General features: G+C 57.0%; 1 protein-coding gene across 5 annotated transcripts in view; it reads left to right on the top strand.

The window, feature by feature from the left end:
* ZFYVE28 (zinc finger FYVE-type containing 28) overlaps positions 1 to 14,244 on the top strand; it is a 108,353-nt gene that overhangs the window by 52,681 nt on the left and 41,428 nt on the right. For 4 of the 5 annotated variants that reach the window (XR_010409235.1, XM_064584150.1, XM_064584149.1 and 1 more), the window contains exons 3-6: positions 8,001 to 8,138; positions 10,011 to 10,213; positions 11,677 to 11,766; positions 13,545 to 13,634. Coding sequence is in view for 4 of the 5 variants with exons in the window: in XM_064584150.1 (XP_064440220.1) it covers positions 8,001 to 8,138; positions 10,011 to 10,213; positions 11,677 to 11,766; positions 13,545 to 13,634 (521 nt within the window). In the remaining variant the exon portion in view is untranslated. Of the gene's footprint in view, positions 1 to 1,145; positions 1,204 to 8,000; positions 8,139 to 10,010; positions 10,214 to 11,676; positions 11,767 to 13,544; positions 13,635 to 14,244 lie in introns of all 5 variants that reach the window. The other variant, XM_064584151.1, reaches the window with a different exon arrangement.

Raw genomic sequence — 14,244 nt, 5'->3', positions numbered from 1 at the left:
CTGCAGTGACCTGGCCCCCTCACTGGCTGATATAATTGCAGTTTACACAAACTGACCAAATGGGATGGCAGCTAAACTGGGTGCTTCGTAGAGCCTCAACAGGGTAAAACCAGAAAGGAAAACTGCTCTGGAATTAGGCGTGGGCAAGGCACTTTAAGGGGATCAAGAAACAAGTCATAAAAAGCTAAAAGAATCTTGCACGAGCATCTTTAATTTCTCACCCCTCTCTTAAGACTCCTGTGTCAGGGTCCCAGGACCACCCCAGGGTCGATGACTCGCTAGGAGGACACACGGGACGCAGCACACAGTCGTGCTCACGGCTGAGATTTATCCCAGTGAACCCATACAAAGCAAAATCAGCGAAGGGAAAAGGTACGGGGTGGAGGGCGTTGCGGGGCACAAAGTCCAGAGGAAACAGGCACCAGCTTCCAGCACCCTCTCCCGGGGAGTCAGGTGGGACACGCTCTGTTCCCGGCAGCGCGTTGTGACAACACGTGTGGGGTCTTGTCTGCTGGGGAAGCTCGTTAGAGACGCGGAGCAGGGCTCTCGCTGGCGCTGGTCCCGCAGGCCCCTCTCCCTGGCTCGGCCCAAACCGCAGACCCCCAGGAGGAAGGGGTGTCGGCACCGGCCACAGCGTTGGCGCGGACGGGGGAGGCACAGCCGGGGAGCCGGGAACGCTCCCAACAGCCAGGACTGGACACCTGCCCAGGGCCAGCGCTGCGTGGGCCTCTCAGCACACAGGGTGGGCCTGCGGTGGGGCTCCTGTACGCAGAACAGCACGGTTAGGAATCCGGGCCGCCGAGTCACGGATCCCGGCCGCGTGCTCTGCCGCCCACCCAGGAAAGCGGAGTTAGCGGGGATGCCTCTGTGTACTCGCTACAACTTTACAAAGACTCGTCACAGTAACATATTTGTTTAACTGGCTACTTACCGGCGTGGGCTGTGTAAGGGCTCTCCGGTCCTAGTGAATTTCTACAAAGCTCAGGCATTTAAATCGGAAAGTGTCTTCACTTCTAACATTTGTCTTGAAACAGGGCGGCTTGTCTTTTCTGCTTTTGACTGCTGTTTCACATTCTATTTGACTGTCACAATGCTGGCTTGTTCATTTGATCGTGCATTCATTCATTCATTCATTCATTCAACAGCAGTCCCTTGAAGAGGATCTTCCTCTGTGTGGAGGGTGGGCAACGCCCCGGAAGTGAGGTGGGTATGGAGGGGGCAGGTATTTGGGGTCCTGTATTCATGGAGGGGCTGTTTGTACACGGGCTCATGTGCATGATGACAGGCTTGCTGTTGCAGCGTGGAGTCTGGTGACCTGCAGTTAAGATGTGGCGCTCTGACAGGTCGGCTGATGGCAGCCCACTCTGCAGGGCCACTTGGTGGCCTTGATTTTAGAGCACTGTCATCCTAGGCAGATCACTGGAGGCCAGATTTAGGGGCCCCAGGCCCCTGACGTTCTCGGGACCTGTGAGTCTGTCCCGGGCAGGATGTGGCCACCGCTGCCAAGACCAAGACTTTTTCGGCTTTGGGGCTGGTGGCTCGGCACTGCCACTGGGACCTGTCCTTGTCCCACTATTGTCTCTGACTCTGGCCTCGGTGACATATCCCTGAGTCGTCTAGTCTAGGTGTCTGGGGCATCTCGAGGCCCCATCAGCCCGAGTACAGCCCTCAGCCGAGCCTGGGGTGTCTGTGTGGCGCATGCTTGGTGGCAGCAGCCTGGCCTGGCTCAGCCCTCCCGGGGCTCCGGGAGGCATCCACGTGTGGGTCTCTGGCTGGGTCCCATTCAGTTCTGAGTCAACACCCTGGCTCGAGTGTGGGGCTACATTCAGGGAGCCCAGTCCTTCTGGTCTGGGAGCTTTGTCTTCCTTAGGGCATGGGGGGGGGTTCTCCACAACGGTCCTCTGGGTAATGGCCTCACCACTTAATTCCTGCTGGGAAGTCTGATTTCTCTCCCCAGTGAGTCTTGGGGGCCTCATGCACCCCAAGTCCAGCCAGAACGGGAACCAGTGCTCTGCGACCATCTGCTTGCTCAGCTAGCAGTTGACAGATGGTTGGTGTCCAGCTGGTTGGCCCTTATGAGTGCAGGTGGGAGCTGCAGGCTGCGGTGGCCACGAGACCCACAGAATGAGCTGCCTGCTCATTGGGGAGGAGAAGGGCAGGTGAGGGGCAGGTGGGGGGCAGGTGAGGGGCAGCCAGCACTTGGCTGCAGACCACTTTTGTCCCAGGCTACCCACTCAGCCAGCTCCGGGTTGGGGTGGGGGCTTGCTGGGCCCCAGCACAGGGGAAGTCCCATCAGTATTCATCCTGCCAGCGGACTTCTCTTGAATGAAGGCCTGTCACAGGCCCTGCCCTTGGGGTGTAGTATCTCAAACCTTTCTGCCCCATAATGGGGTCTCTTAGGTAAAGTCTCCAGGCCAATGCCAGGTACAGAGTAGATGCTGCAAGAACAGGAGCCTTCTTTTCTCTTCTTACAAGAGCGATGCTGTGAGAAGCACATGGGCTGGGTTTGTAAAGAGCAGCAGGAACCGGCTCTCCGAGGGTGACATGGCGGGGGTGGCAGGGTGCGCAGGCAGCGAGGGGCTGGGAGCCTGTGAGGTGGAGAAGGCCAGGGACCCGCACAGCGGTCCCACCTTGCTGGCTCTAATCTTAGAAGGAGTCAGAGTCCTTCGTTTTCACCTAAATGACCTTTTACTTGTGAAAATTGTGGACTGGAGCATACATGAGTGTGCAGGTGGATTTCTGAGGACATTTGCGTGTTTGTGTTTTTTCTGGCTTCAGACGCCATAAACGATTAGAAATCATAGCTCAGGAGGACGAAATGAATCCTGGATTCTTGTGATGGGCTGAATTGTGTCTCCCCCCGCCCCCGCCCCACATTCATACATTCAAGTCCTAACCCCCAGTCTTTAAAGACATAATTAAGGTAAAATGAAGTCATTAGGGTGGGTCCTGATCCAGTCTGACCAGTGTCCTTGTATGAAGGGGAGATTAGGTCACAGAATGCAGAAGGACAATCATGTGAGAACACCGGGAGAGGACCGTATACAAGCCCAAGAGGGAGGCCTCAGTGGGAACCCGCCCACCCGCACCTGCTTCTCGGAACAGGCCCAGGCGCACCTGGGTCTCGGAACCCGCCCACCCGCGCCTGGGTCTCGGAACCCGCCCACCCGCTCCAGGGTCTCAAACGCGCCCACCCGCACCTGCTTCTCGGAACAGGCCCACCCGCGCCTGGGTCTCGGAACCCGCCCACCCGCTCCTGGGTCTCAAACCCGCCCTCCGGCGCCTGGGTCTCGGAATCCATCCAACCGGACCCGCTTCTCGGAACAGGCCCACGCACACCTGGGTCTCGGAACCTGCCCACGGCGCCTGGGTCTCCAGACCTGTGAGGAATAAACGTGGAGCCGCCAGGTGCGGTGTTGTTATGGTGGCCCCAGGCACTAATACAGTGGGATTTGGATTTGCTCTGGGTTGGATTCCGGCATCATCACCGAGCTGTTTTCTTAAGCCACACCATAACCATCAAGGGAGTATAATTTTAGACGCTTCAGTTAAGAATATTAAATGGCAAAATGTGCCCCCCCCCCCGACCTTGTACCCAAGTGTAGCTAGTTAACAGGGTCACGGTGGGCACGGAGGTGCCTTGCTGCAGATCTGTGATGTGAACAGGGCCACACCTGGCAAGGGACACCCTCGAACCTCCCCTTACTGGAAGGGGCTGGTGCCCACCGTGGCAGAGGTCGGTTCTCGGGGAGAGAGGGGTCCCTGGTGTGCCCTGACTGCGCACCCCAGTCTCCTGTCCGCAGTGTGCTACAGCGGGGGGGCACGTGTGGCTACATGTCTGCATTTGGCGTCCCAAGAGCTGTGCTTAGGAGGAACTGAGGCCAGGGGAGCCCAGGAGGGCTGGCGCTCCTTGCCAAGGCAGGGAGAGGTCCTCACAGCTCTTGAATTCTTTGAATTGAATTCTTTGTTTTCATATTGACTTTTGAGAGTTCTTTGTATATTCTGACACCAGCCTTCATCCGATTATGATTTACATTATTTTCTCCCAGTCTGTGGCTTGGCTTTTCATTTTCTGCCTAGTTTTTTGAAGGACGTAAGTTTTAGATTTTGATGAAGTCCAGCTTATCCATTTTTCCCTTTGTAGGTCATGCTTTTGGTCTAAGAAGTCTCTGCCTGACCCAAGGTCATCAGATTGTCTCCCATGGTTTCCTCTAGAAGTTCTATAGTTTCAGGCTTTACATTGAGGTCTGTGACCCATAGTGACTTAACATCAGTATATAGCATGAGGACTGGACCCACGTTTTTGTTTTGTGGGGTTTTTTGCAAATGAGTTTTCCGTTGTTCCAGCATCATGTGTTGAGAAGACTCTATCCTTTCTCCACTGAAAAGTGTTATTGCACCTTTGGGAAAATCAGTTTTCCAAATAGGTGGGGGTCTATTTCTGGGTTCTCTGTTCTCTGTTCTGTCCCCTCGATCTGTCTTCAGGCCAGTCACACGCTGTCTCCATCACAGCAACTCTGTCCTGTGTCTTAGAATCCCGCGGTATCAGATCTCCAACGTTCTTCTATTTCAAAGTTGTGGCTGTTCTAAGTTCTTTGCAGTTCTGTATGGAATTTAGAAACTGCTTGTAGAGGTCTATAAAGAAGCCCGCTGAGCGGGATCATACTGAATCTGTAGGTCAATACTGGGGAAAGCGTGCAGTTTCCCCCATTAAGCATGGTACTAGCTGTCCAGCGGAGCAGGGATCCTTGGATTCATAGCTACTCAGGGCTTAAAAGATGGAGCCCCACTGCCTTCTCACGCACACTCTTCCTGAGAAAGCCAGGGTAACCCTTCTCTTTGTTCTGTGTGGTAGCATTTTTTTCTCTTACTACTTGTAAGGGCTCTTTTTATTGGTTTCTATCCACTTCATCATGCTGTGATTTGCTATAATTTTCTTCGTGTTTCTTGCCCTTTGGGTTCTTTGAACTTCTTGGACCTTGTGTTTATAGTTGTCATTAAATTAGACAAAAACTGGCCATAATTCTTTCAAATATTTTTTCTGTTCCATTCCTTCTCTTGGATCTTGCATGATAGGTCTGACATCCTGAAGTCTTATTATTTCTTTTTTGGGCTCATTGGAGAGTTTCAGTTGCTTGTCTTCAAGTTTATTGTTCTTTTTTTCCGAAATGTCTGATCTGGGCTGAATCTCATCCGGTGTGTTTGTTTTCAGCTCAGATATTGTGATTTCCATTTCTAGATCAGCTGGGTCCTTTTTATGTCTTCATGGTCTCAGCTAACTTTTGGAACATTCAGGAATCACTTGTAAGGGCCATCTCCATGTCCCCTGATGGCCACTGTGCCACCTGCCTCAGCTAGGCTTGGTTTTTCTTTTTATCGTGTGTCATGTTTTCTTAATTCTTTGTAAGCCTGGTATGGTTTTTTTGGTTATTTTATTTATTTATTTATTTTTTTATTGAATGCCTGATGTTGTGAATCTGGCCTTCTGGGAGCTGAGTATTTTTGTATTCCTGTTAAGTCTCTTTGACCTTAGTTTTGTAATGCAGTTTGGTTACTTACAGATGGTCTGATCCTCTTGGATCCTGTTTTTTAAGATGTTAGGTGGGGGTCAGAGCTGAGTTCAGTCTGGGGCTAATTACCCTGCCCACTGAGGCAAGACATTTTTGGTTGCTCTGCCTAGCGCCCCATGAATAGCTCTCTGAGCTCTGTGAACGGCTCCCTGTACGGTGTCCTCGCCTCCTTCCTGGTCTTGCCGGCCTGTGTCCATTCCCTGCTCCCAGGCCTGCGGGGTTTTTTCTGGCCAGCTCTCTCTTCTCTTGATTCTAGCTTCTTCAGTCCCTTGGACCGTCAGCTCTTCTCTTCAGTGAGGGCGTTTGCTGGGTCCCGCCGGTTTGCCCGCCCTCCGGTCCAGGACCTTTTGAAAGGTCGCTCAAGGTCGTGAGCCAGCCAGTCACAGCTCTTGCCTTGCCTGTTTCTCTTCCCTTGGGGCCACTTGGCTGCCTGATGGCCAGTGTCTTGAGAACCGTTGTCTTACTTTCCCCATTACTGCGGTCATCGTTCGAGGGAGGTCGATTTGGTTCCTGTTCCTCTGCCTTGGCTGGAATCAGAGGTCCCTGCAGATGTTTGCTGGGCACAGGGGACCTGTCAGAACAGAAGGAGACCTGCCCTCGCCCTCGGGTGCTGATGTCCTGCAAGCCCCCCACCAGCTCTGGCTCTTTCTGGGAGCGGATGTTGCCTGGGTGCTAACGGTTTTGATGGCGTTGATTGTTCATTAGTTTGTTGAATCACGAGAAAGGGGCCTTCCTGCCCAGAAAGCCTTTTTTTTTTTTTTAAGATTTTTATTTATTTATTTGACAGAGAGAGACACAGCAAGAGAGGGAACAAAAGCAGGGGGAGTGGGAGAGGGAGAAGCAGGCTTCCCACTGTTCAGGGAGCCCAATGCGGGGCTCAATCCCAGGACCCTGGGACCATGACCTGAGCCGAAGGCAGACACTTAATGACTGAGCCCCCCAGGCGCCCCCGAAAGTCTTTTAAACTGGAGTCCCAGGATGGAGTCCCGCATCAGACCCTGCTCAGCAGGGAGTCTGCTTCTCCCTCGGACCCTCCCCCCTCTCATGCTCTCTCTCTCAAATAAATAAATAAAATCTTTTTAAAAAACCCATTTATAAGAAAAAAAGAAGTCATGGTACGCTTGATGCTGGTTGAATTTAATTTTATCTTTTGTGTTGTCAGAGCTCAGTGTGCTGACATTTTGCATTAGAAAGGTCATGCTTCCCACTTGTGGTGACTGTTCATATCTGCTTCCTAATAAAAATGGAAGTCGAGCCTCAGAGGGCAGAAAGGAGAGGTGTTGAGATATGAAATTGCCAAGGGCGAGAGCATCAGCTAGGGCCGTCTTTCTGGAAAGCAGCTTGCTGGGTTGTAACCAGAGCCCGTAAATGCACTGCACACTCTTGACTTTGTGGCTCCGCTTTTGGAAACGAGTGGATCCTAAGGACATAACTGAACACTCGGAGTGTCACGCCCCACAGCCTGACGGCAGCATTGTTCCTGGGAGTGGAGAATTAGAGACGCCGTCAGTGGCCGGCAGACCAGGAAGCAGCGAGTTCTCCAGGTTTTACAGACCCAGCTCACACTGCCTGACTGACAGTCCGGGAATCCTGGGCATTTTTTGGGGGCTGTCTGGAGGATCAGAGAAGTTAAGCAGCCTGCCCCAGGTGCACAGCCATGAGGGGTGGAGTCAGAGTCTCCGCCTCCCGGAAGGGAGGAAGCACCTCTTCCTTGCCAGCTGATTGATCTCTGGTTCCAGAGGAGTCTGAGGGGATGCTGCCTGGGCCAAGGAGCAGGGGCCGGCTGTGCCCGGGCATCTACACGGGAGTAAACGGAGGTCCAGAGAGGGTGGCGGCTTTGCCCCGGCCCCGACTGTGGAGGCTCCTGTGGTTGCTGGTGCTGGGCGAGGAGGCCCTTTTCCTCACACGGATGACGGACGGGCCTTGGAGCGCTGTGTGGTGGGCTTGGAGAAGGCTGGTTTGCAGACAGTCTCCCGGTGGTGTCCTTCCCTGACAGCTATCTTGTCTGTGCTGTGACCATGCCCTGGACGACGTGGGCTTGTGATGTTAGTAGGAGCAGCAGAGCAGTAAAATCAACTTCCTGTGTGTCCGTCCACATAGCCACGCCATTGCTCGAGCTCTGTTGTAAGAGGTTCACGTACAGGTATTCAGAGAGCTGTTCGAGGACAGTCCCTGTGGCCTGGGCTGCAGGGAGCCTGGGTGTGGGTCAGCAGCCGCTCGTGGGTTCGTGGTAGTGGGGAGGCTCCCCCGGCCTCCACGCGTGCCTAGCCTCCGTGAGCGTGAGCAGCAGGACCAGGGAGGCAGGGGGAGGCAGGACGTCCACTCCAGATGCTTCTGGAGCATTTGAACTTTTTGTAGCCATTGCAGAGCAAGCAGGGGCGTGTTACCGTATCATCCTCGTCTTAGCACACTTTCTCGTTTCTGTTTCAGGACAACGTGTTAAACATCATTAATCAGATCATGGACGTATGCATCCCCCAGGACCGAGCCCCGCGGGATTTCTGCGTCAAGTTCCCTGAGGAAATCCGGCACGACAACCTGGCAGGCCAGCTGTGGTTCGGTGCTGAGGTAGCAGGCAGCCGCCTGGGTCCGGGGTCACAGTGTGGGGCACTGTGCAGCTCCCCCATGTGCACCTGCAGGGGTTAGGGACCTGGTGTCTCCCCCTTCATGGGGTCATAACCCACCTGCCAGGGCTTATGGACGGTGCATTCTGAGCCTGAGGCCGCTCGCCCCTTTGAGGGTCTGGGAAAGCCCTGAGCCTGCTCCCCAGATCTATACATGCAAATATGGACACGAAGCTTCACGAGCGATTTCTGGGAGGTTCTCAGGCCCCCAGATGTGAAGGGCCCACAGGGGGTTCTTACCAGTTTGGGGAGCAGCACTTCCCTCGCCCACTGACGGCGGGGCATCCTTGCCCACGGGGCTGGGGGCTGCATTCGAGGCCTTGCTGGAGCACCCCTCATCCGCCCCTCAGACCTCCCTCCTCCTCTCCCACTGGGGGGACTGCAGCCTGAGAGGAGGGTGCCTGCCCCATGGTGGCAGGACCCGCCTCCCCCCAGCCAGCTATTGTCCGTGGCCCCACCTTGCGACCCCTCCCTTGTCCCTGCTGAGGTTCGCAGCGTGACGCCTGTGCCCCCTCGGCCTCGCTCCCGATGAGTCCCTGGGATGCCACGTCTTCCTCTGGCACCGCCTGGCCCTGGGCCCGTCTGTCCTCCGCCCCACCCCTCTGACCCGCCTGGTAGGAGGGCATCCTTGCCCACACTTTGATTGGTGCAGGGGGCCCCAGGCAGGCTGTCCCTGCCCCATCTCGGTTTTCCCTGCCATAGAGTGAGTTCCAGGGACAGGGACAGCTGTGGGGCTGTGACATGATGCAGGTCCCGTGCCCGATGGCACTCAGGGAACCGTCTCCCCTGTGCGGGCCAGCCCTGGGGCCAGTCAGCTCCATGCTCCCCTCCAGGGGAGTGGGGAAATCAGCAACGCTGCACTCTGCCCCCCAGGAAAGTGCTTCTTGCCCCAGGTCATCTCTGGGTCACTGCTGACCGAGTTAGCGGTTGACGAGTGCAGGCCTGAGGCGGGCAGGGGGCCCCACATCACCACAGCCCCAAGTGGGGATTGCACAGCCACCCCTCAGCCAGGACCCAGGTCTGATGAGCACCCCATGTCACTGGACGTGTGGAACATGCTGGGGTGATGCATGCAGCCCGCGCAGGCCTGCGATCTGCCCCCCGCTGCCCGGGACAGGTGTGGGTGGATTTGTGGGCACAGAGGGTCCCTCCTACTGCCCAGGAGCTGGGAGTCCCGCACTGATGAGTCTCGGCTCAGTGGAAGGTCAGTGAGCATTTGTAGACGTGAGGTGTCTTTACTTCCTAGAAAGGTCAGCGGTCTTGGGGAGCATGGTCAGCCCCCAGTGCCTCGTGCCGGAAGTGTGGCCGTGAATGTGGTGTTGAGGTGCTCCTGGGCATCCAGCACCCAGCTGTGGGCTGGGCGGAAGGGGGCAGGAGTCAGGACCAGGGCCCCCAGCACGGAGCCCCCAGACCCAAGAGTCCCGGTTGGACTTCCCCTCCCTGCCTGCCTCTGGATCCGTGTGCAGACTGTCTCAGGGAGAGCATTTGTCGTCAGAGCTACGGCTGCTCTGGGTTAAGTAGAGACCAGGAGAGAGCAGGTGGACGTCCCCGAGACGCTTGGCCCAGGGTGTAAAGTGGGGCTGTTCCCAGGAGAGGAGCCTCGGGGAGGGGTCTCGGAGATGATGGGCACGCCTTGGCCTGGCCACCACTCCCCTGCCTTCCTGTCCCACCGTCCTCAGGGCTGGCCCTTAGAGCACCTGCTCTCTGTAGAATGGAGGGGAGGACCCCAGCCGGTCAAGCTCCAGGGGGCCCCCTGGAACCAGCTCTGATGCCGGTCACTCCCAGGCCTCTCCTGACCCGTGTTCTCTGCCCGCAGTGCCTGGCCGCCGGCTCCATCATCATGAACCGCGAGCTGGAGAGCATGGCCATGCGCCCACTGGCCAAGGAGCTGACCCGCAGCCTGGAGGATGTGCGGGGTGCCCTCCGCGATCAGGCGCTGCGGGACCTCAACACCTACACGGAGAAGATGAGGGAGGCGCTGAGGCACTTCGACGTCCTGTTTGCCGAGTTCGAGCTGAGGTGACCCTGAGGCCTTTGCTTTATGAGTCTGGGGGAGGCGCCAGCCCCCTGCACACATCGCGGTGTTTCAAGCTGGACGGATGCGCGGAGGGAGGAGCCGGGACTGGTTCAGGGCCATCAGTCTGTGTAGTTAACCCTGGACACACGAGGTGGGGGGTGTGAGGGTCAGGCTGGGTGACCTTTCCAGGGGTCCAGCCCACCTCCTCTGCCTCTCCCTGATGCACCCCAGCGCGAAAGACCCGGGACGTTCCTGCCAGTAGCAGTCACCCGGAGTGGACGTGCCACTGCCAGCCTCCACCCATGCCGCCTGCCCGAGGCTCTGCTGCTCCCCTCCTGCCTCGCCTCCTGCCTCTGACCGCCTGCCTCGCCTCCCGCTTCGCTTCCCACCTCGCTTCCTGCCTCGCCTCCCGCCAGTGCCTGGGCTCACCGAACGGGGCTTGTTGGTCACCAGCTGCCCCCTTCACCCTATCTGTTCATCCGCTCCCTGCACAAACACCCCAAGCATCACCTCCCCCACCTTCATGTGCTCAGATCCAGGACATGGAGCAAGGGCGGGGTGGCTGTGGCTCTTGGACACGGGGACACTCCAGCTCCCTGGGGTGAAGGCGAGGGCACCTCCCCAGGTTAGGATCACACAGCGCCCTCCACCCCCACCCGTCGTGTGCCCCACCTGTCCCCTCCTGCCTGCTGCTGTCCCCAGCCTGGGGAGCCAAGGCGGAGCCCACCCCCCTCTCCAGCCAGTGCCTCCTGCCCCCCCCCGGGCTGCACTCACCTGCTCCTTCCTTAGAGGACACAGGCGGGGCCTGGGGGCCACCTCGCAGGGCTTTGGAGAGCCCAGGACTGGGGGGCAGGCACGCCACCAGCTCCCACAGACACGGAGACGCTCACGGTTAGGCGAGAAAAAGCGGGACCCAAAATCCACGTCCATGGTGGTTGCAGTTAGTATAAATTGTCCATCATGTAAGCCGACGAAAGCAACCTAGATATGAAGGCAGTGCCCTCCGGGAGGCGGGAGCACAGACCATGTTTCTCCTTCTGTATCCTTTTCTGGCTTGTCCAGGTCCCAAAGAAGCTTTTATAACAAGAAAAAATCAGGGCTGGGGAGTTAGAAGCAAAGAGACATGTTCTCACCTGGGGAAGGGTGGGACAAGGTGTCGCTTGCCCAGGAGGCCCCTGTGCCCCGCCCAGCGCTGGCCTCCCCCACCCTGCGGTCTTCACCCACTTGCACGCGCATCCATCCACTCACGTGCCCACGAAGGCCGGCACCCAGGCGGGGCGGGGCTGTGGGTCCCGGAGGTGCTGGACTAGGCCCCAGCACCTTGATTTCAACACAGATGGCCATGCCTCATGCCAGAAGCTCTGTACGTCTGAAGCACATTCGGCTTTCATCTGAGACACAACTCTTTTTGGGGGGGATGCGTGGGTGGCGGGGGCAGCACTCACCTCCCTGGCTGTGTCTGCAGCTACGTCTCCGCCATGGTGCCTGTGAAGTCCCCCAGGGAGTACTATGTGCAGCAGGAGGTCATCGTGCTGTTCTGCGAGACCGTGGAGAGGTGAGGCCACCCCTGACCGCCGCAGGACCTTGCTCCTCCCTGAGGCAGCGCAGGGGCAGGGACACCTCCAGCCCCCTTCCCCTTCCAAGTCCGCCTTCCCCTCGTGGGCACACCTACAGCCTCCTTCCTCAGCCCCACCATCCCCTTCCTCTGGGCCCACCCGATAGAGTGCCAGAGCAGCCGCCACAGGGAGCACGGAGAGCTGGAAGCCTCACCTCCCTGCCTTCCTCACCTCTATATCTCCTCACCCTCCACACTTCCATGCCTTCCTGACCTCCTCACCTCCACACCTCCTTACCGCCTCGCCTCCACATCACACGGCCTCCCTTACCTCTACACCTTCCTCACCTCCGTGCCTTCTTCACCTCCTCACTTCCACACCTCCTCACCTCCACACCCTCCTCACCTCCACATCGCCTCACCTCCATGCCTTCTTCACCTCCTCATTTTCACACCTCCTCACCTCCACACCTTCCTCACCTCCATGCCTTCTTCACCTCATTTCCACACCTCCTCACCTCAACACCTCTATGCCTTCCTGACCTCTGTACCTCCTCACCCTCCTCACCTCCATTCTTTCCTCATCTTCTCACCTCCACACCTCCACACCTTTTTCACCTCCATGCCTTCCTGACCTCTATACCTCCTCACTTTCCTCACCTCCACACCTTCCTCATCTCCTCATCTCCACACCTCACTCTCCTCACCTCCACACCTTCTGCACCTTCACACCTCCTCACCTCCACACTTTCCTCATCTCTATGCCTTCTTGATGTCTATACCTCCTCACCCTCCTCACCTCCACACCTTCCTGACCTCCTCACCTCCACACCTCCTCACCCCCACACCTTCCTCACCTCTATACCTCCTCACCATACTTGCCCACCCTCCTCACCTCCTTCACCTCCCCACCCTCCTCACCTCCACACCTCCTCACCCCCTCACCCCCATCCTCCTCTCCCCAACTCCTCATTTTCTCACCTCCACAGGCTAGGATGGAGCCCTTGCTGGGTTGGAGGTCTCCTGAACAAGGTTTTGTGGAGTGAATCATCAGTATTTTTGCCATGCCTTGGACAGTAATTAAAGTCAGATTTTTGAGTGGATTTGGGGACTAAGATTTAGCCTAGAATGTTTGTTCTGTTTGACTAGTGCTGTGGTATTAGGGAAGTCTTGAAATTGCCTCATATCACCTCATAATTAAAGGCAGGTTATTCACTCTTTATGTGTTGAAAGACATTTCAGTTTGCTAAAAAATAAGATGGCGGGAAATATGTTTAACTTGGAACCATCGTGATGTGATTCGAGCAGCGCCAGCTCACAGAGTGTAGAGAAAGCTGCTTGCGTTTGCCTGGGGCGTGAGACTAAATCCAGGAGAGTGCCGTTTGCTCCTCAGGAAAGTGTTAAATTGTGCAGGGCAGTGTTTTTGTTCCACGTTTATTTTGCCACTTGAGCTGGTTCAATTTTGTGGCTAAGTAAGCCCATGGCGGGATAAGCTTTTGTGTTTTATTTGCCAGACACCGTCGCTGCCCCGTGAGCCCCCCCTCAGCAAGCACACCTTCCTCCTCCCTGCACCTTCTGTCCCAGAGATGGGATCGGGCAGGTGGGAAGATGGGGGAAGGGTAAGCACCAGCCACCTCTGCTCGGGCCTTCTGGAGCAGAGTGTGGCCCTGTCACCTTCCTGACCATCTACTGAGCACAGACGCAGGTGAGGGTGGAGTGGGCCACAGTGGATGCAGGTGGGCAGGAGTCACCCTTCTTGCTCTCTGTCCCTCGGCCAGGGCCCTGGACTTCGGGTACCTGACCCAGGACATGATTGACGACTACGAACCAGCCCTCATGTTTACCATCCCCAGGTTGGCCATCGTGTGGTGAGTGTTCCTCCCGCCCGGGACAGCCATTGGGCAGAAGCCTAGCAGGACTGTGGAGTAAGACAGTGCTGGGCCCCTCTGGGTGTTAATGGCTGGCACTCACACCCCCAACAGGTGGCTGCTCGGCCACCCACACGGTACCAAGCAGGCCTGCTGTCGCCCCTCACCAGGTGTTCTGAGGGTGAGGGAGGGATCCCCCACCCTAGATAGTACGAGATGGCTGGATACCCAACACCCAACTGGACAGGTGAGATGGACAGTCACCTATGCTCGCAGCCCAGGGGAGGAGCGCCCCACGCACCATGTGGAACCATGTGGGGCACACGCAGGAGCAGAGTGCCCAGCATGGGCTGTGGGAGGAGGCCCCTGGCTCCCGGGGGGCGATGGGAGGGGCTTACCTGAATCGTTCACAGGCTGGCGGGGGCTGAGATGAGACCTAGCAGGTGGAGAGCAGGTGGGGTGCAGCTGTTCTGGCAGTGGGGGCGTGCCCAGGCAGAGCCTCTCCTGCTGGGTGCGGAGTGCGAGTCGTGAGAGCAGCGGAGCTCAGGCTCAGGCCTCTGGGGTCCTGTGGGCTCAGAGGTGTCGGCCAGCACGTGGGGTTAGGCCTTGT

This window comes from Mirounga angustirostris, unplaced genomic scaffold, assembly GCF_029215605.1.
Source record: "Mirounga angustirostris isolate CCGP_5_RB_7025 unplaced genomic scaffold, mMirAng1.0.hap1 SCAF_2, whole genome shotgun sequence".
In the NCBI taxonomy this organism is placed as follows: Eukaryota; Metazoa; Chordata; class Mammalia; order Carnivora; family Phocidae; genus Mirounga; species Mirounga angustirostris.
This window is presented reverse-complemented; position numbering and strand designations above follow the sequence as displayed.